This window comes from Pithys albifrons, chromosome 17, assembly GCF_047495875.1.
Source record: "Pithys albifrons albifrons isolate INPA30051 chromosome 17, PitAlb_v1, whole genome shotgun sequence".
NCBI lineage: Eukaryota > Metazoa > Chordata > Aves > Passeriformes > Thamnophilidae > Pithys > Pithys albifrons.
The window spans coordinates 7,640,554-7,659,091 of NC_092474.1; the positions used below are offsets into that span (position 1 = coordinate 7,640,554).

Here is an 18,538-nt window from a genome sequence, read left to right on the forward strand (position 1 = left end):
TCCCTTCCAGTTTTGTGCTTGCCAGGGCTCAGTCCAGGCTGAGCACTGAGTGTGCAGATCCCACTGCACCTCCAGGGCTGGGTCTGCCTCACCCTGCTCTTGTGTCAGTAGGCTGCCTGGAAATCCTGCCCTTCCTCCCTGACCCCAGCAGGGAGTCCTGGATGTCTTGACAGTGAAGATGTCAAAGTGCAAACTCTCATGATGTGGAATTGCCATCTTTGGACAGGCTGGAACGAGGATCTCTTGGCATTCCCTGTGCAAGGCTGGTCCCTGGGCACCCGCCCTAACCCTGGCCCTTGGGGTCCCTCCTAATCCTGTGTCCCACCCCCTCTGTGCTGCAGAAGGAAGAAGTGGACGACAACACGGAGGAGATCATGGAGGGGGCTCTGATCGCTCGGGACAGGGTCGGGGTGCAGGACTTTGTGCTGCTGGACTCGCACACCAGCGAGGCCGCTTTCCTGAGCAACCTGCGCAAGCGCTACCAGGAGAACCTCATCTATGTGAGTGCTGCTCCTGCTCTGAGGGGCTGGGGCAGGGGCTCTGAGGGGCCCTGCTGGGCACACCCAGAAGGAGGAGCCGTGTCCAGCCTCACAACAAGCCTTGCTGGGTGTTTGTAGTGCCCAGCAGGGCGATACCCCAGCAGTGGTTTATCTTCTTTAGCTAATGAAAATTACAGTCACAGCTTGCTCTGAGCTGCCTTACGAAGTTTTACAGTATGTGGACTAAATAGCAAAGGAATGGGGAAGGAAACATTGTGAAGGGAAGGCAGAACATGGTGTCTGATTTGTCTGGGAAGTGCTGAGGATTTTATTGTATGTTAACTTTAGTAAGAGAGGAATCCCATAAGCATCAAGGGACACCAAAACCTTGCATCTAAAATGTCAGGCCCTGAGCTTGGTGTCATAGTTCAGCTCTAGACTTTTGGAAAATATTTGGAGTTAGCTTGGAAACAGTGAAGCCCGTGGAGGGTTGTTTTGGTTGGTTGGTTTGGTTCTCTCCTAACAAGCTCTGTGCAATCTCTTTTAGTTCTTGCATTATATCCTGAAGTGTTTGGCTCCTGTTTTGGGTGTGTGATTTGCTGCTGGAGCAGCTTTCCCACCCGAGTGCTCTCTCCTGCAGACATACATTGGAACCCTCCTCGTGTCTGTGAACCCTTACAAGGAGCTGGACATCTACACCGTGACTCAGATGCAGCTCTACCGAGGGGTGAACTTCTTTGAACTGCCACCACACCTGTGAGTAATCCCTTGGGACGGCAGTTTGGATCACGGGTTTGGGATTTTCCTGTAATGCTCTGGCACCACAGGGTGTCCACAGGCACCAGGTCTGGTTGTCACTGTGAGACTTGGAGTCAGGCTCATTTTGAGCTCAGCTGTCCCAGTGGAAGGTGCCCATGCCCATGGCTGGGAGTTGGAATGAGATCACAGAATCCCAGAATGTTCTGGGCTGGAAGGGACCCACAGGGATCGTTCAGTCCAACTCTTCAGTGAATGGCCCATAACAGGGATCATGTCAAGGTCCCTTCCACCCAAACCACTCCAGGATTCTATGATGCTGTCCAACACTTGTAAAGTTAAACCAGGAGTGAATGCCATGGAAAACCTTCAATACTCTGTCTCCTGTGCCATTCTGGATGGATGTTCTCCCCCAAATGCCTCCCGTGCCATTCCTGATGGATGTTCTCCCCCAAATGCCTCCCGTGCCATGCCCAGATATGCCATAGCTGACAACGCCTACCGGGTGATGTGCAGCGAGTACAACAACCACTTCATCCTCATCTCTGGGGAGAGTGGGGCTGGGAAGACAGAGGCCTCCAAGAAAATCCTGCAGTACTACGCAGTGACCTGTCCCACCACGGAGCAGCTGCAGATCGTGCGGGACCGGCTGCTGCTTTCCAACCCCGTCCTCGAGGCAAGGAACTCACCTGGGGGGAAAGGCACAAGGGATGGGGTTGGTGGCCTCACTGCTCGAGGTGTTTAGATCTTAAACTTGGGGTTTCTAGTTGAGGACAGCTGGAACCTTGGAGTGCAAGGAAAGTGTTCAGCAGCTCCTTAAGACTGCAGTTACAGGTTATGTAGAGTAATGATGGGCTCAAATGAATTTCACTTAAAGCTGTGGAAATACCTCAGTTTGTATTTCTCTAATCCCCCTGGATTCATTGGGACTCAGCTTTGTTACTGGAGCCTGGTCCTGTCATGGGTGTTGGGTTCTCAGTGAGGAGGAAGTGCCTTTACCTGTCTGTGCATCCACAGGCCTTTGGGAACGCAAAAACTCTGCGGAATGACAACTCGAGTAGATTTGGGAAGTACATGGACATCCAGTTTGATTTTAAGGTGAGGACAAACCCAGCGGAGCACTGTGAGAACAAGCTGGATCAGAGAACCTCTTGGCACAGCCCAGGATTTATTAATCCTTACACTGCAGATTTCTGACCCTGTTTTCACAGGCCTTGCATTTTGCAGGTAAGGTCACAAGTTACCCATCCTGAAAGGTTCCTCCATCCCTGCAGTCCTGCCAGTGCTCCCTGGAGAGCTCAGAGGGCTGTAAAGCACAGGTTACATTGGCAGGACAGCACACCCTTGCAGTGGTGCTGGATACTCAAACAAAAGGTGGCAGATAAGTGACAGCAGAATTCGGCTTCTCCTGCCCCTGCTCCTCACCTGGATGTAAAAAAACCAGCCATCACAGGGCATGTTACTGGTATTTTTGGTGTTGATCTGACTGCTTTGTTCTGCCAGGGAGCCCCAGTGGGAGGGCACATCCTCAGCTACCTAATTGAGAAATCCAGAGTTGTCCACCAAAACCATGGGGAGAGGAATTTCCACATTTTCTACCAGTTGTTGGAGGGTGGAGAGAAGGATCTTCTGTGCTGGCTCGGGCTGGAGCGCAACCCCCAGAAATACACGTATCTCATCCAGGTCAGTGGGAGCTGCTCCCTCTGCCAGCCCAGGAACCCCAGCTTGGGCACCCTTACCCTAAAAACAGAGGATGGCTGAGCTCGGGCTCTGCAAAGCCTTGACCAATTTATGCTAACATTTGGTGCTTTAATTTATTTGAGGTTTTCAGTCTAAACTAAAAGATCTGATCAAATGAGCCACTTTCAGGATTAATAGCAGGGAAGTAACTTGCTGAGGAAACTGGAAATGAAAGCAGCGTGCCCAGAAGTACCTGTGTTTGCTGATAATGAAGGTGCTTTGCCAATGAATTGTACTAATCCATCTTTCTTTTGCTGTAGGGTCGATGTGCCAAAGTGTTTTCTATTAATGACAAGAACGACTGGAAAATTGTCCGCAAAGCTTTTTCTATCATTGACTTCAGTGAGAAAGATCTCGAGGTGTGTGTGCTAAAGGGGGCTGAGAAAAGGCAGTTTATGGAGGGAACTGCTGTTTTCCTGAAGTGATGGAAGCAGCCTGGCTTGGGAGAGGCGGTGAGGGTGGGGTAGGACATCATTTGGCACCTTCAGTACCTGAGGGAACATACAGAAGGGTGGAGAGAGGCTTTTTACAAGGGCTTGGAGTGACAGGGCAAGGGGGAATGGCTTCCCACAGCCAGAGGGCAGGGTTGGATGAGATACTGGGAAGAAATTCTTGGCTGGGAGGGTGGACAGGCCCTGGCACAGGTTGGGCAGAGAAGTTGTGGCTGCCCCATCCCTGGAAGTGTCCAAGGCCAGGTTGGATGGGGTTTGGAGCAACCTGGGCTGGTGGAAGGTGTCCCTCCCCATGGCAGGGTTGGAATGGGATAATCCTCAAGGTCCTTTCCAACCCAGAGCATTCTGGGATTCCACTGAGGGGTGGGTGGGTGAGTAGCATGATGGCCAAAGTTCTGTCATACCCCTCGAGCTCCTTCACTGACTCCCCTCCCTCAGCCTGGCCAGTGTCCTGTTTATCAGCACTTGTAGCAAGGATGTGCACCATACCTAAGAATTGGAAACCTGTGCTCTAATGCTCTGTCTCCTGTTCCCAGCAACTCTTTGGGATTGTTGCCAGTGTCCTGCACCTCGGGAACATTCAGTTTGAGGAGGACAGCAATGGCCACGCCATCATCCGGGACGGCACCCAGATCAAGTGGATCTCAAAGGTACCTTTGCCAGGGCTATGAGGAAACCCTTCCCCCTGCTATGCTTTTCTCTTGAGGGCAAACCTTGTGTTCCCCAAAGCAGAAGGATAACTATAAATACATAACTACATCGACACCCAACTCCTGCTGGAAACTGCTTGGAGTTTTCTCCGTATCTCATCTCCCTGAACTTCCTTACATACAGTTTCTCACAGATGGGGGTGGCTGGGAAGGGGATGGGGGTTGTGCCCCACTGATCCCCCACTGCTGCTGACCATGCTCTGAGTGCAAACACCCCCTTTCCTGCAGCTCCTGGGCTCCCACCTGTCCATCCTGCAGGAAGCTCTGACCCACCGCAAGATCGAAGCCAGATCCGAGGAGGTACCAAGAGGTTCTGTGAGACCCCCGACCCTGTGAGACCCCAACCCTGGGGGGTGCAGAAGAGGCTCTGTCCTCAGTGCTGCAGCCCAAACAGGGCCCTCTTCTCTGCCATATCCCCTTCTTCTACCTGACACATTCAGTTAAATAGATCCCCAATATTAGTGTTTTTCTTGCTGAACAAGAAACTGCTAAAAACCTGGGAAACAATGACTTGCAGGCAGCCCTGGGTTTGAGCCAAACAACTTCCCTTTGTCCAGTCCTTAGTGCTTCCTGGGAAACAGGGGGAAACTCTGGTAAAAACTGCTCCTTGAGCATTTTATATTTCAATAAAATAAAGCCAAGAGGCAACCAGAATACCTTCCCCAGGACTCTTCAAAATGTGGTGTTCCAATCCTGCTGGCATGTGGTGATACACCAGACTGAAAGAACACTTATTTCCTTCTCTCTTTTAACTCCTTGCTTGTTTTTTTTCATGGAAAGGGCGGTCAGGCATTGGCAGGGGCTGCTCAGGGAGGTGGTGGAATCCCAATCCCTGGAGGTGTTCAGGGATGACTGAACGTGGCACTTGGGGCTCTGGGCTGGAAGACAAGGCGGGGATGGGTCACAGGTTGGACTCTGTGCCCCTGGAGGCCTTTTCCAGCCTCAGTGATTCTGTGATTTGGGTGTATCTGTGTTTGTTTCCAGGTGCTGAGCCCTCTGAACGTGGATCTGGCGTTCTATGCCCGGGACGCCTTGGCAAAGGCCATTTACGGCCGCACCTTCTCTTGGCTCGTCAACAAAATCAACGGATCTCTGGCCAACAAGGTTGGTTCCTGGTCTGGTGTCCTCCCAGACTGGAGCTCTCCTCAGATACTGAGCAGAGTTTCTCCAGAGAGACCCCACAACCCTCATCACCAAGTACACTGGATGTTATTTGCTGTTGGGACTTCCCACAGCCCTGAGCTGGAAAAGTGCTCAGTGGGTGTGGAAGTTGGTCTCTTAAATGGCTTTAGCAGTTCAGTACCTGCTTTAAAGTGGCTTCTCCATTAGGATGTGACATGAAGCTCTCAAAGAGAAAGTTTAAAATTTAAGTGAAAGAAACCGCAAGGAAGGAGGAATTGCAGAGCTGTGGTGTCTTTAACAGGATTCAACTCAGAAAACAGTTATTGGCCTGCTGGATATTTATGGCTTTGAAGTGCTGGACACGAACAGGTAAAGTCTGGCTGTTCCTGAGGCTTGGAGAACCCTGGGGCACGTGCTGAAGTCCTGCCTGACTTTCTCCAGAGGGCCCTTCCCCCAGCAAGGAAGACACAGGGACTGTAAAACCTGGGTGTGCCTGTAAAACCTGAGTGTGGGGCTTTGCTGAGCCCCACTGGGAGCTTTAGCCTGGGCTGCAGGCCTGGGGTTGGGCTGTTGGCACCACAGTGTGTGTGGGTTTGATCTGGGTGCAAGTGGGAGGTTTGTCTTGAGAACAGCAGGTGGTGAAGGTGGGAGAAGCAGAACTGCCCATGAATTAAATAAAACCTGATGCTCGTTTAACCCTCTGAAGCTTTGAGCAGTTCTGCATCAATTACTGCAATGAGAAGCTCCAGCAGCTGCTGATTGAGATGACCCTGAAAGCAGAGCAGGAGGAATATGAACTGGAAGGGATAGAGGTAAATTGTATTTCCCCCTCCTTTTCTCCTTGGACTGCCATTCCTCTGAATGCTTTTGATCAGCGGTGGGAAGGACATCCTGACTTTGGCAGTTTGTTATTGTTCCCATGGGAAGTGTGAAATTGCCACGGGTCTCATTCTGAAACCCCTTTTGAAGTGTAATTTGGCCAAGACTTTATTTACAGCGTTTAAGAAAGAAGTAGGACCTGCCCCAAAGCTCAGATGTTCAGCAGTGACAATGTCCCTGGAGAAGGAGGAGCTCCAGCAGTGCCAGACACAGGAAGGTGGAAAACAAGGAGCTGGGCTGGGCTGCTGAAAGCAGAATCTGGAGTGGGGTCATGAGTCACTGTGCTGTCACCTCGTCCCCTCAACTGGTCCTAATTCACCACACTGATATTTAGTGGGATCAGAGTCTGGATCTAAGTTCTAAAGAAGTTTAAAATTGCAAAGAAAAGGTCTTCCTTTAAAGCTGTCCTTCCTTTTTCTCCTCTTCCAGTGGGAGCCAATCCCGTATTTTAACAACAAAATCATCTGTGACTTGGTTGAGCAGAAGCACAAAGGAATAATCTCCATCCTGGTAAGAAGAGTTTGTGCTAAGTTAAAATGCTGGCCTGTGCCCTGCTCTAATGGCCCATAATCACATTCTTTGCTCTAATTTGGGATGGATCTGCATTATCCAGAGTGTAAACACACAGACCTTGCAGACAAGCACCCAGGAGCTGAATGCAGAGGATCTGGTGGCTGCAGGGCTGTGGGGGCTTAGGGGTGGATGTGCTGCTTCCTCACTGACAGGTCTCGGGCTCTGTGTACCAAAATTATGCTAAATGTTGTGAAGGAGGATCAGGGACTCAGGGCAGCTCCAATCCACCTCTGCTCTTCCAGGATGAGGAATGTCTGCGGCCTGGGGAAGCGACTGACCTGAGCTTCTTGGAAAAGCTGGAGGAGAAAGTAGGAGACCATGCCCACTTCGTGACGTATGCATTCAGCTCTGTCTCCTACCCCAGCCCTCCCAGCTCACACCCACAGCACTGGTGGGGAGGGAACAGGGTTTGCTTTGCACCAAAGCAGATCAGGCAGCCCATCCAGTCTGACACCCAAATGTGCTGCACCGGCAGAGGCTGCCCTGGGGCACTGCAGAGTCCTGTCTCCTTACTGGTGTCATGCTGCTCTTGGAGACTGGTTTCATTCCACACCAAAATTCTGCACTCATGGGTTCAGCCCAGGATTTTAGCCCACCAAGGTTAGATGACTCTGGGCAGGGGTGGCTTTGGCCCCACTGTCTCCAAGGGAAGCAGAGGATGTTGTGATGAGCAGCCCAATGCCTGAGGGGTGTGTAAATATTGACACCCCTCTTGCCATGAGTGAGTTTTGGGTATGAAGAGGAGAGGAAATGCTCCAGTTTGGTTGGTGCCCCCCTTGCCGTGAGTTTGGAGCTGTTCTGGTGGCAGCTGAATGTGTTGGCACCAGGCTGGTTCCAGCAGGAGCTGCTGAAGGCTCTGACAAGGCATCAGCCCCGAGTCCTGCTGCTGAGCTGTCACTGTTCCTACAGCTCTGAACTTCGCCACAGCCAAGTGGAAAATTTGGAGCCAACTTCCTTGTCACCACAACATGCCTTAATGCTGTTCTGCCTGATTAAAAGCTTTAAATAGCAGTGCTGGGATGACTTAAACAGGAGCTGTACTTGGCGATGCTCTTGGAAGGAGCTTTGATAGACTAATGTGCTGTTGTGACACCCAGCTCTGCACTTACTGACTGCTTGCAAAGCTGAAATTCAACTGTGAAGTTGCTCTTTTTTTTCTTGGTGTATCTTTTTTTCTTCGAGGAATCCTTCCTTTATAAAATTTTCTGCTATTCCTGAAAATTTTGATTCCTCCTTTGCATTTGGGTTCTTGCTCCAGGGCAAAATATCTCAAAAAATTCTTTCTCCTGGGTTCACTTTTAAGCTGAGCCATGATCTTTTCCCCACACAGGCAGAAAAAATGTGTTTAAATAGATGTTATGGGAGGAAATCTTAGTACTTCTGGAAAGGGTGATCTTTGCCAAATGGCATAGGGAGGTCACAGGAATTCCAGGGTTATGGGAGCAGCTCCCACTCTCTGCTGCCACCAGAGATAAATGCTGGTTTGATTCTGGGCTGTACCTCCACACTCAGAGCCCGTCCCTGAGAGCAGCCCGTGCCTTTCCAGCTGTGCTGCAGCTGTGGGTCCCTCCCAGCTGAGCAAAGCTGTTTGTTGCCCTTTCTCTTGGTGCTTTGCTGTTCTCCCCCTGCAGCCGCAAACTGGCGGACCAGAAAACGCGCAAATCCATCGACTGGGTGGATTTCCGGCTCCTCCACTACGCAGGAGAGGTCACCTACTGTGCTGTGGGTGAGTGAGCAGGGCCAGGCTGGGCCAGGTCACCTCCTCTGCTGTGGGTGAGTGAGCAGGGCCAGGCTGGGCCAGGTCACCTCCTGTGCTGTGGGTGAGTGAGCAGGGCCAGGCTGGGCCACCTGAGCCCCTCAGTTGATGTGGGAAAGGAATTCCTAAATACCTGCCCTCTGCTACTTGAATGTCTCACACAGGACTGGAGTGAGAATTTTGAGGGTGGAAATGCCCCATTTTTGTGCCAAAGTGTTTGTCTTAGAAACCAATTAAACCTTTTTTGTGTTTTTTTCTTTTCAGGATTTCTGGAGAAGAATAATGATCTGCTGTACAGAAACCTGAAGGAGGTAAGGACAGAAAAGGGATGCTGTTTTCTTGTTACCTGCTTGGAGCAGAAATGCTTTACAGAAGGTGCATTTGATCTCTGCAGAGAACAAGAACATGCTTTTCTCTTCAGCAGTGACCTGTAGGCACCTGATGTGTGTCCTTAGGGCTGTGCTGCTCACAGGAGGAGCAGAAGGGCTGCTCATTAAGGCAACTTTTAATTCCTCCTGTTTTAACTCCTCAGGTGTTATGCAACTCCAAGAATGGCATCATTAGAGACTGTTTCCTCCTGTCAGAGCTGGACAACAGAAGGAGACCAGAGACTGTGAGTTTTTTGTCATGAATTCAACTCCCCAAGGCTTGATTTAACCACTGATCCTGCCCTTAGTCCTTATGGCCACAAAGCAAAGCACAGGAAGTTCCACCTCAACACGAGGAAGAACTTCTTTCCATGGAGGTGGCAGAACCTGGAACAGCTGCCCAGAGAGGGTGTGGAGTCTCTTTTTCCCTGGAGACGTTCCAAACCCACCTGGACGTGTCCTTGGTTGGGAGGTTGAACTGGATGATCTCCAGAGGTCCCTTTTTTTAACCCTAACAATTCTGGGAATTGCTGGATTGGTGGATGTTTTTGCTGCTGTTCCACCCCTGCAAACTTCTGGCAGGTGAACAGTGATGCTGCTGAGACAGCAGCCAGTGTTATATATAAATATAATATATCTAATTTATATATATATATATACACACACATAGATAAACCACATCAGCTTGCACTTCCAGCTTTAGGTTGGATGCAGGGAGTGAGTTGACCTCCATTCCTGCAGTGATGAGTTTCAAGGCTAAGAAAGTTCTTCCAATGCTGTCTTAGGTTGCAACCCAGTTCAAAAACAGCCTGACGAGTCTGATAGAGATCCTGATGTCCAAGGAGCCTTCCTACATCCGCTGCATCAAACCCAACGAGAACAAGGAGCCTGGTAAGGCTGGAGACACTGCTGAGGACAGGGAGGAACTGAGGGCTGCCTGCAGCACTGTGCAGCCTGTGTGTGCCCCGTGTGTGTGCCCTGCGTGTGTGCCGTGTGTGTGTGTTTATACACATGCCTGTGTCAGGAGCTTGGTTAAGCTGCAGCAAAGCCATCACCTTGAGGAACTGGAGTTTAGATCCATCACTTGGCTGGTCGGGGATTTGATTCCTCCCTGGTTTCTCCCAACACATGGACAAGTGGGTGAGCTGCCCCAGGCAGAACTCACCAGTGAAGGTGTGTCCTTGCTGCAGGGAAGTTCGATGACTTCCTGATCCGGCACCAGGTGAAGTACCTGGGCCTGATGGAGCACCTGAGGGTGAGACGCGCTGGATTCGCGTACCGGCGCAAGTACGAGCTGTTCCTGCAGAGGTGAGCACTGCCAGGGCACCCTGCCCTCCTGGGGCACGCTGCCCTCCCAGGTACTCCTGCCCTCCCAAGGGCTCCAGAGCAGGCTGGGATTCCAGGTCAGCTCCCAGTGATGGGGGTGTCAGCACACACTCCTCTTCATTACAAATAACCTTTGCATGTGTCCTGTCTGGATCTGTTTTGATCTGCTTTGGCCTCATCTGTCTCGAACAAGGCAGTGGGAGTTTGAGGGGGAGAGTTTCAGGAAGGGGTTCCTCACCTTCCATGTCATTTGTGTTGATGTCTTGCTGCTCTCTCAGGTATAAATGCCTCTGTCCAGCTACCTGGCCCAACTGGAATGGGACAGCAGCCGAGGGTGTGGAGAGGCTCATCAAGCACATTGGTTACAAACCTGAGGAGTACAAATTAGGAAGGTAAGTGGCCCTGCTCTGCCTGTGATCTCTGCTCTCAGTGCTTGCTGCGTTGGATCCTCTGTCCTGTCTGTGACACAAGCAAGGGGCACATAAAACCCCAGATGCTTAAATTTCCTCTTTATTTTTGCCTGTTTTCATGAAAACTTCAATCCAGGCTCGTTTCCTCCATCTCTGGGTGAGGGCAGAGGGGCTGCTTTGTCTCAGGTCCAGGTGCCCTTGTTTGCTTGGGCAGCCCAAGCAGCTTAGGCTTGCATGGCATCACAGCTGGTTGGAGATCCTGACCCTGGGTGGGCAGCTGAAATGATGGCTCACAGTGAATAACAACCTGTTCCTGGCCTCTCTTTCAGAACCAAAATATTCATTCGCTTCCCAAAGACTCTGTTTGCTACGGAAGACGCGTTTGAGTACAGGAAACACCTGCTGAGTAAGGTTCCAGTTCCCTTTCTGTGGCACAGACCAAGGAGCAGGGCCTGGTGGACCATGTTCCTGGGCTCCAGGGTGATGTAGGGAATACCAGGCTGGATGGGCTTGGAGCAACCTGGGCTGGTGGGAGGTGTCCCTGCCCATGGCAGGGGGTGGCACTGGGTGGGCTTTAAGGTCCTTCCAACCCAAACCACTGGGGAATTCTGTGCACAGCCCCCTGCTCTGCACAGCTCTGCAGAATCCATGGAAAACTTAGTGCACTTTCTCCAGGGTGGGGAGAAATCACTGGGTCTGTTGCTTGACTCCTGGATCTGTGGCTCCTTTAGAGCTCCTCAGTCCCAGGAGTGGCTGTTGGCCCAAACCTGGATGCACCAAGTGCATTTTCCTTGGCATTGGGATCTCACCTGTCTCATCCTGGGGGTTCCTGTCTGTACCTGCCAGAAAAGCATAAATGAAGGGCACATCCTGGGCCTGTTGATGTTGTGGCTCCCCTGTTTCCTGGTGCCTGTGCAGCCCCTGCTGTGCTGCTGGGATGTGGGATCTCAGCTCCTCAGCCTCTGATCCTGGAGGTACAAGTGATGCCTCTGCTTTTTTTTCCAGTTTCAAGACTACAGGCCAAATATAAAGGATTCCTTGGGAAAAGAGCCTACCAGAAGAAGAGGAAAGCAGGTATGGGCTCTGGAGTCGAGGATCCTCAGGGCTGGGCTTTCCATTGGAGCTGTAGCTTTGGGAGGTCACAAATCCACGTTGCTGTGGGTGACACTCGTGGGTTCCCTGCAGGGCTGTGGGTGTCAGGTGGGATTCGGGTGTCAGCTGCATGAAGAGCAGTCACAGGAGCCCCCTTAGCTGTGTTGGCTCCTCACACCAAGAGCTGCTCTTGGCCTCAGCCAGGCAGCAGCTCTGAGCAGCAGCAGCACCTTCTGCTGCACACGTGGGGACATTCTGGGTTACCCAGGAGTTGATCATCAGCTGGGGGGAGAAAAAAACCCTTTTATCACATCAGGCAGGCTGATCTAAAACCTGCAGGGGCAGCTTTCTGAGATGGGCTGAGTGGGAGGATGAGCAGTGCCAAGGTCTGGCACTGCCCTGGTGTTGTACAGGTGGAATTGGATCAACCACTTAGGATGGAGAAGAAAACATTCTAAAATTCTTGCTGTTCCCATCAGCTGATCTTTAGAGCTGCAAAAGAACCAGCTCTAAGTTCTGCTGTGTGGGCTCAAGGACAGCAAGGCACAGGCCTCTGACACCTGGCTGTTCCTGCAGCCATCAAGCTGGAGGCGTGTTGGCGAGGAGCGCTGGCACGGAGGGAGGCCAAGAAGAGGACGTGGGCAGTTCAGACCATCAGGAAGTAACTATCACCATGGGGGGGTCCTGGGAGGGCTGGGGATGGAGGGCCCAGCATGCAGATGGTCTCTGGACAACGAGCCCAGAGCACCGACAGTGCAGGGAGTCACAACCAGCTCCTTCGCAATCATTTCCAAGCTGTGGTTGTAGGTAGGAGCACAAGTGCCAGGGACTGTGTCTGAAATGCCTGGCACCTCTCCAGGAATCCTCTGACTGGCACAAACTTCTGAGGCTCTGCTGCTTTGTGTTTGAAAACCACAGGGGTCAGAGTGGTTTGGTTGGGAAGGGTCCTTAAAATTCACCACATGTTAACCTGCAGTGTGTGCTCCTCCTGTGGGTTTCTGGGGGCCACAGGTCAGTTCTGCTCTGGTGTTTTCTGCAGGTTCATAACTGGCTTCATCAATCGGAAGAAGCCCCTTTGTCCAGAGAACAGGGAGTTTGTGAGGCTTGCCCAGTACAACTACCTGGTGAAGCTCCGAGACCACCTTCCAAAAAATGTGTTGGACAAGAGCTGGCTCCAACCTCCCTCCATCCTGGAAGAGGTGAGGGCTGCTGGAGGCTTTGGGAGAGGTGGAGCTGCTTCTGTTCTGTGGTGTGGGAGAAGAGCAGGGATCTGCTGGCTTTGTCCTCAGTTCAGGTGGGATGGAAGAGCCTTTGGAAGAGCCTGAGCTCTGCTGTGTTTGGAGGGGAGTGGGAGGAATGGCCCCATTGTTGGTGTTTCCATGGGAAAGGAGGGAGCTCTGTGTTTTAAGCACAGACAGAAAAGTGAACTCACGAGCCCTACAGAGACAGAATTACTCCCACGAGGCTTTAGGCTCATGGCACAGACAGCCCTGTTTGCACAACTTCCCTGCTGGTTTGTTTTTCCTTTTTTGACTGTAGACATCTGAGTTGCTCCAGAAAATCTGCATGAGAAACCTGGTGAGGAAATACTGCCGGGGGGTCACTGCTGAGAGGAAGGCACAGGTAACCAACACCTGAGTGCAGGTGTGTGAGGCACAACAGTGTGCTATGACCTCTCCTCCCTGGGGATCTCCTGAACACAGGCTACACCTTCTGACCCTGCTGCTCCTCTCACTCCCTCGGGAATGAGAGCCATCACATGAGAGCCTGGAGTCAGGGGTTCCCCCTGGTGTCCCTCAGTGTACAGAGCAGTTCTCCTCCAGACCACATGGGGTTTTATCTTTGTGGCATTAAAACCACACTCCATGTAATTAGAAAAGATCCATAAATCAGAAAAATCTGTAGGATTGTCCCTGCTGCCCCTTTATTTGGTGTAACACAGGAACAGCCTAAAGCTGCTGGAAGAAATGCAGCACAATTCCATGATTCCATAGTCGGGCAGTGTATGTGGGGAAGGATGTTGGGCAGCACCAGGGCTCACACTACACCTGCTGATGTTCCTGGTGGAGGCTCTCCGAGGGTAAGGGCTCTTCCTCCCCTCCTCAGCTGCAGCAGAAGGTGGTCACCAGTGCTGTTTTCCGAGGGAAGAAGGAGGGATACGTGCAGAGCATCAACCAGCCCTTCCTGGACACGCGGCTCAGTGAGTGCACAGCGGCCCCGAGGCCTCAGGCTCCTGCTCAGGGAAGGTCTGTTGGACCAGACTCATTTCCAAGAGCAATTGCCACCCAACAGAGGCAGCATCACCTGCTGTGTGTGGACCCTGCTCTTGGAGTTCCCTTCCTGTCATGTCTGGTGACACCAGCTCAGAGATCCATCTGCCACATTGGTTCTCACACAGCCAGAAACCAGAGCAGAATTCCCGGTGGGCTGGGATGGATCCGGGTCTGAACCAAGAGCAGAATGAAGAACAGGCAGAAACTCCCAGTGTGAATTAACTGTCAGGCAGGAGAGTAACCACAATGGGTTTGGGGGTGGCTGGAAGTGACCACCCTCAGCTGGGAAGAGATTGTGCCAAGGGGACAAGCCAGCTGGGACGGACAGTTAGGGCAGCTCTGTGGTGTTTGCTGGGGCAGTGGTGAGTCTGTCTGTCTGTGGCTGTAGGTCTGTCACCCACACTCAGGTTCTCTTGTTTGCTCCTCAGAAGTGAACGATATAAACCCCAAAGTGCTGCAGCTCATCCAAGGGGAGACCATCAAGGTAAGGGAAGGACAGAATCCTTGGAATCGGCTTCACTGGAGTCCTGGAGCTGGTTGGTCACACAGGGCCTGGCCAATAGCAGGGGAGCCGCTGTATCCTTGCTTTTAAATTGGAGACAGGCCTCAAAATGCACCTAAATAAATTGTTTAGGATTCCATTCCTAGACCTGCTTGGGCTGCATGGGGCAGGAGCAGAGCTGGGGTGTCCGTGCCCTTCCCATGGGTATGGCACAGAGGGCACAGGTGCCCCACCTTGCTCAGAGCAGGATTCTGCCACCTGAATTTCCGAGTATAAAGAATCCAGCTCCCTGTGAGCATAGTTTGGCAGGAGCTGCTGGGAGCTGGAGCTCCACAGGCAGAGCTGCCTCCAGGCAGGAGGGCTGAGCTGCCTGGCCCAGGCCCTGCAGCAGGGCCAGCACTGACACCAGCTTGCTGTTTCAGTACGTGACCCCCGTGATAAAGTACGACAGGAACGGGTTCAAGGCGCGGGAGCGGCTTCTGGTGCTGACCCAGAGCTCGGCCTACGTGGTGGAGATGGCCAAGGTCAAGCAGAAGATTGACTATGCCACGCTGAAAGGTAACCCTGGGAGCCCTTTGCCCAGACTAGGTGGGACTTGGAGCAACCTGAGCTGGTGGAAGGTGTCCCTGCACATGGCAGGGGGTGGAATGGGATGGGTTTTGAGGTCCCTTCCAACCTCAACCACTCCATGACTTACAATGATTCTGAGTCATTGTGGGGCTTCATGTCCTGCCAGAGACCCTGGGAGGGGGAGGATGAACTTCTGAAACCTGGTTTTGGAAAGATATTTGAAGCAATGATCTACCTGGGAACAGCTTTTCCTGGGGGATGGACGAAGGGTCTGTGTGTCAGCCTGGACAGAGAATTTGATGGCTAAAAGGACACAGTTCTTTGATGTCTTCCTGTATTTAAATCTTTCTGCTGACACAGAGGGGAGAAAAAGTAAAACAAAAACTTTACTACCCTGGCTTGGAGGTATTTTTAATCCTACTAGTGTTGGAACTACAGTCCAAGGGTAGAATATATACTTTTTCCTTTATCTCTTATCAAAACCAAAGTAGCATAGAAAGGTACAGAGGATGGACAAGGGGAGGACACAGCAATCTTCAGAAGATATTTTGAAAACCTGATCAAAGTAGCTTTGTTGTGTTCTGCTCTAAGCAGGAGGACATTCTTTCTTCACACTGAGAAAGGGACAGAGCCCTCCCTCAGGAATGCACCCATGTGGGTCACTGCCCCTGGGGGAGGGTGCTGAGGGTGGGGTGGAGCTGGGTTTGACAGGTTTTCCTCTAAGTCTGGATTTCTTTTGAAGGGATCTCCACCAGTAACCTGAGTGATGGCATCGTGGTCATTCACGTTCCAGAGGACAACAAACAGAAGGTACAAAATCACAACACACTCCTGTGAGCTGGGGGTTACAAGTGAGGTCTTGTGGCTGATGCTTCCAGTATCATCCTATAAAAACCTGGGAGTACACAATTACTGATGTTTATTAATTCTTCCTCATCAGACTTGTGCTCCAGACCCTTCCCCAGCTCTGTTCCCTTCTCCTGGACACGCTCTTGCCTTTTTTTTAGAGCCAGAGTTGCTGTAATCCTAAATAATCTCTGGAGAGGATGTTTAATTTGGGCATTTCTGCTCTGGCTTCCCAAGGCAGTCTGTGTGGGTGCCCCATTGCTCTGTGCTCACATGCTGGGGTGGTGCCAGCTGCCTTTGTCCCTCTCTCCCCCTGTCCAGGGTGACGTGATCCTGCAGTGCGAGCACCTCTTCGAGACGGTGACGAAGCTCTGCATGTTGGCCAACAAGCAAAGCCTGGTGAAGGTTGTGCAGGGAAGGTGAGGAGGTGGATGGGCAGCACTGGGCAGGCTGTATTCTATGGAAAAACCTCCTTCAAAACCTTTTAGGCCTGGACTACTCAGGTCAGGAGTATTGCCCTCAGCCAGCAGACGGTGCCCAAAGCTGGGCAGGTCTGGTGCAGCAGCACTGTTGTTTTCATGGCTATGGAGGTACAGGGGAGACAGGATGGGATGATGCACTGAGAGAAAATACATTAAAAATCATGCCAAACCTTTTCCCCAGATTTTTCCCAGGCTAATGAGGCTTGTTTCCATGGTGGGTGTACCTTGCTGGGTGTGCTGCTCTGCTCTGAGAGCTGCCTGTACCCCAGCTGCCTGAACTCCAACCTTATTTAGAGGTGATTGCACTTCAAAAACCACCTTTTTCAGGTTTCTGCTACTGCAACCTGACCATGAGGTTGTGGGTTTAGGGGTTTCCCAGGGCATCCCATCAGCCCCAGCTCTGAGGAAAGCCAGCTGGAAAGGTTGGGGTCATCTCAGGACAAATGGTCCTCCCCCAAAAGGATGGAGGAGGCCCAAAATGTGATTGCAGAGCTCAGGATCCTTCCAGGCACAGCCCCGAGCTGAGGGCAGGTGGATGGTTTGTCTCTCTGATCTCCCTGTGAATTGGAGCTGGCAGGTGAAACCTGCACTTCTGCTCCAGCTTTTCTCTCTGGCCTTTGCCTTTCAGCTGTAATTAGATTTGGTGTGTTCAGTGGTTTTCTCCAGGTCAGATCTGCTTAACTTCAGTGCTTAATTGCTCCAGAACATTCAAAGCCTGGGCCAGGCAGGGCTGGTCCATTCATCAAACCCTTGGGCCTCGGGGATAATGCAATTGTTTAGGAAATTCACCTAAGCTGGGGCTCTGATCTCCTCATCTAACGAGATTTGCCCAGGGAACAGAGAGAAAGGGGGCTTACAGTAAAGCCTCTTGTGGGGAGAGCAGAGAGCACTGCTGGGGGTTCTGTCCTCGCAGCCTCAGGTTCCGCATCGGCTCCGGCAAGGAGGGCACCATGGTGTTCACTGTGGGGAAGGAGCCTCAGGTCTTCAAGGACAAGAATGGACAACTAACAGTGGTAAGGCCTCACCTGAGCATGGGGAACACCCTGAGACACTCTACACCTGCAGAGAGCACAAAGGGCCCCGTGGGAGCTCAGGAGGAACTGAGTCCTCTCAGGGCAGAGGTGCAACCCAAGCACCACCTCCCAGTGTAAGATGATGCCCACCAGCTGGTCACCACTGCTGGGAGCTGCAGCTCCATCAGTTGTGCAGGAACTGCCCCTGCCACTGGCCTTTGAGCTGGCACAGGGACAGGGAGCAAGGCTCAGCCCTGGCTTGGTCAAGCAGAGAATTTAACCTGACCCAAATTCAACAAGCACCTGCAAAACGAGGCCTCAGAGGATGTTTTCTACCTCTTGTTGCCTCCCCCAACCAAGTTATGACAGAAATAGGTTGGGGGATAAAAGGGAAGGTACTTCCCACCCAAGCAGGTCATGTCAAGACTTGAGAGCTCCAAGGGAGAATTCCACAGAGGTGTAACATGGTCACCTGTGCCTGGAGTTGTCTCCATACCCCAACTGTCAGACAGAAACACCACCACCTCTTTTCCCAGGCACCCCCAGGACCTTTGTCCCTGATTTAATGACTCCATCTTTTTATCCCTAATTTAATGACTCCTCCTTCTCATCCCAGGTGTCAACTCAGATAAAGTCTTGATGAGAACCAGTTCCTGTTCCCAGGCCCTGCCTTGGTTGGGAACAGAAAGGAGCCTGCAGGATGAGACCAGCCCTCACATCTCCCCTGGAATCTGTGATGCCACAGGGCTGCTGTGATTTGAGAGTTTGCTTGCATCTTTTAGGCTCTTTTTTTATAGCTTGAAACTACTCAACTCTAGCTAAATAAAACCCATGATGTTGCTGTAACACTCCAGTGAGCAGAGATGCTCATTACACAGTCACAGGGACATGTTTAAACCAAAAGCTGCAGTTCCACAGGTAAAATGTCCATATCTGAGGAAGGATTAAGACAGAAGCCAAAAGGCTTCTTTAGCTCTACTTAGAGTCACAACTCAGGAGAACTGCAAAAAGTGCAGATCAGTGATGTTAACTCTGGTCTTACAACACGTTTTCTCTGAGCAGACTGGCTCAATCAACCTTTAGCTCAGCACAAGGAGAGGAGGGTCAGGGCAGGAGCAGGGCTGGGGCTGCTGGTTGTGGTGCTGGAAAGCTCAGGAGCTGCTCTTGTCTATTCTGACACAGCTCTTTG

General features: G+C 51.7%; 1 protein-coding gene across 1 annotated transcript; it reads left to right on the forward strand.

The window, feature by feature from the left end:
• Window positions 1–344: 344 nt before the first annotated feature.
• On the forward strand, window positions 345–18,041 carry MYO1H (myosin IH). The gene is made up of 31 exons (XM_071571962.1): window positions 345–500; window positions 1,120–1,235; window positions 1,713–1,911; window positions 2,253–2,333; window positions 2,739–2,918; window positions 3,236–3,334; window positions 3,964–4,077; window positions 4,366–4,437; window positions 5,122–5,241; window positions 5,561–5,628; window positions 5,966–6,071; window positions 6,568–6,648; window positions 6,954–7,045; window positions 8,343–8,437; window positions 8,732–8,778; window positions 9,000–9,080; window positions 9,621–9,726; window positions 10,026–10,143; window positions 10,440–10,553; window positions 10,901–10,977; window positions 11,577–11,645; window positions 12,240–12,324; window positions 12,703–12,862; window positions 13,203–13,286; window positions 13,770–13,863; window positions 14,365–14,420; window positions 14,861–14,996; window positions 15,751–15,818; window positions 16,176–16,273; window positions 17,250–17,349; window positions 17,966–18,041. The coding sequence occupies exons 1-31, from the start codon at window positions 375–377 to the stop codon at window positions 17,987–17,989; spliced, it is 3,066 nt and encodes a 1,021-aa protein (XP_071428063.1). The 5' UTR covers window positions 345–374; the 3' UTR covers window positions 17,990–18,041.
• Window positions 18,042–18,538: the final 497 nt, after the last annotated feature.

What these genes read in the sequence shown, in the direction of transcription:
- MYO1H (XM_071571962.1), top strand. Translation starts at nt 375, where the DNA reads ATGGAGGGGGCTCTGATCGCTCGGGACAGGGTCGGGGTGCAGGACTTT. An exon ending in TTTCCAACCCCGTCCTCGAG is followed by an intron (nt 1,912 to 2,252) that starts GCAAGGAACTCA and finishes GTGCATCCACAG; the next exon opens with GCCTTTGGGAACGCAAAAAC. An exon ending in TGTACAGAAACCTGAAGGAG is followed by an intron (nt 8,779 to 8,999) that starts GTAAGGACAGAA and finishes TTAACTCCTCAG; the next exon opens with GTGTTATGCAACTCCAAGAA.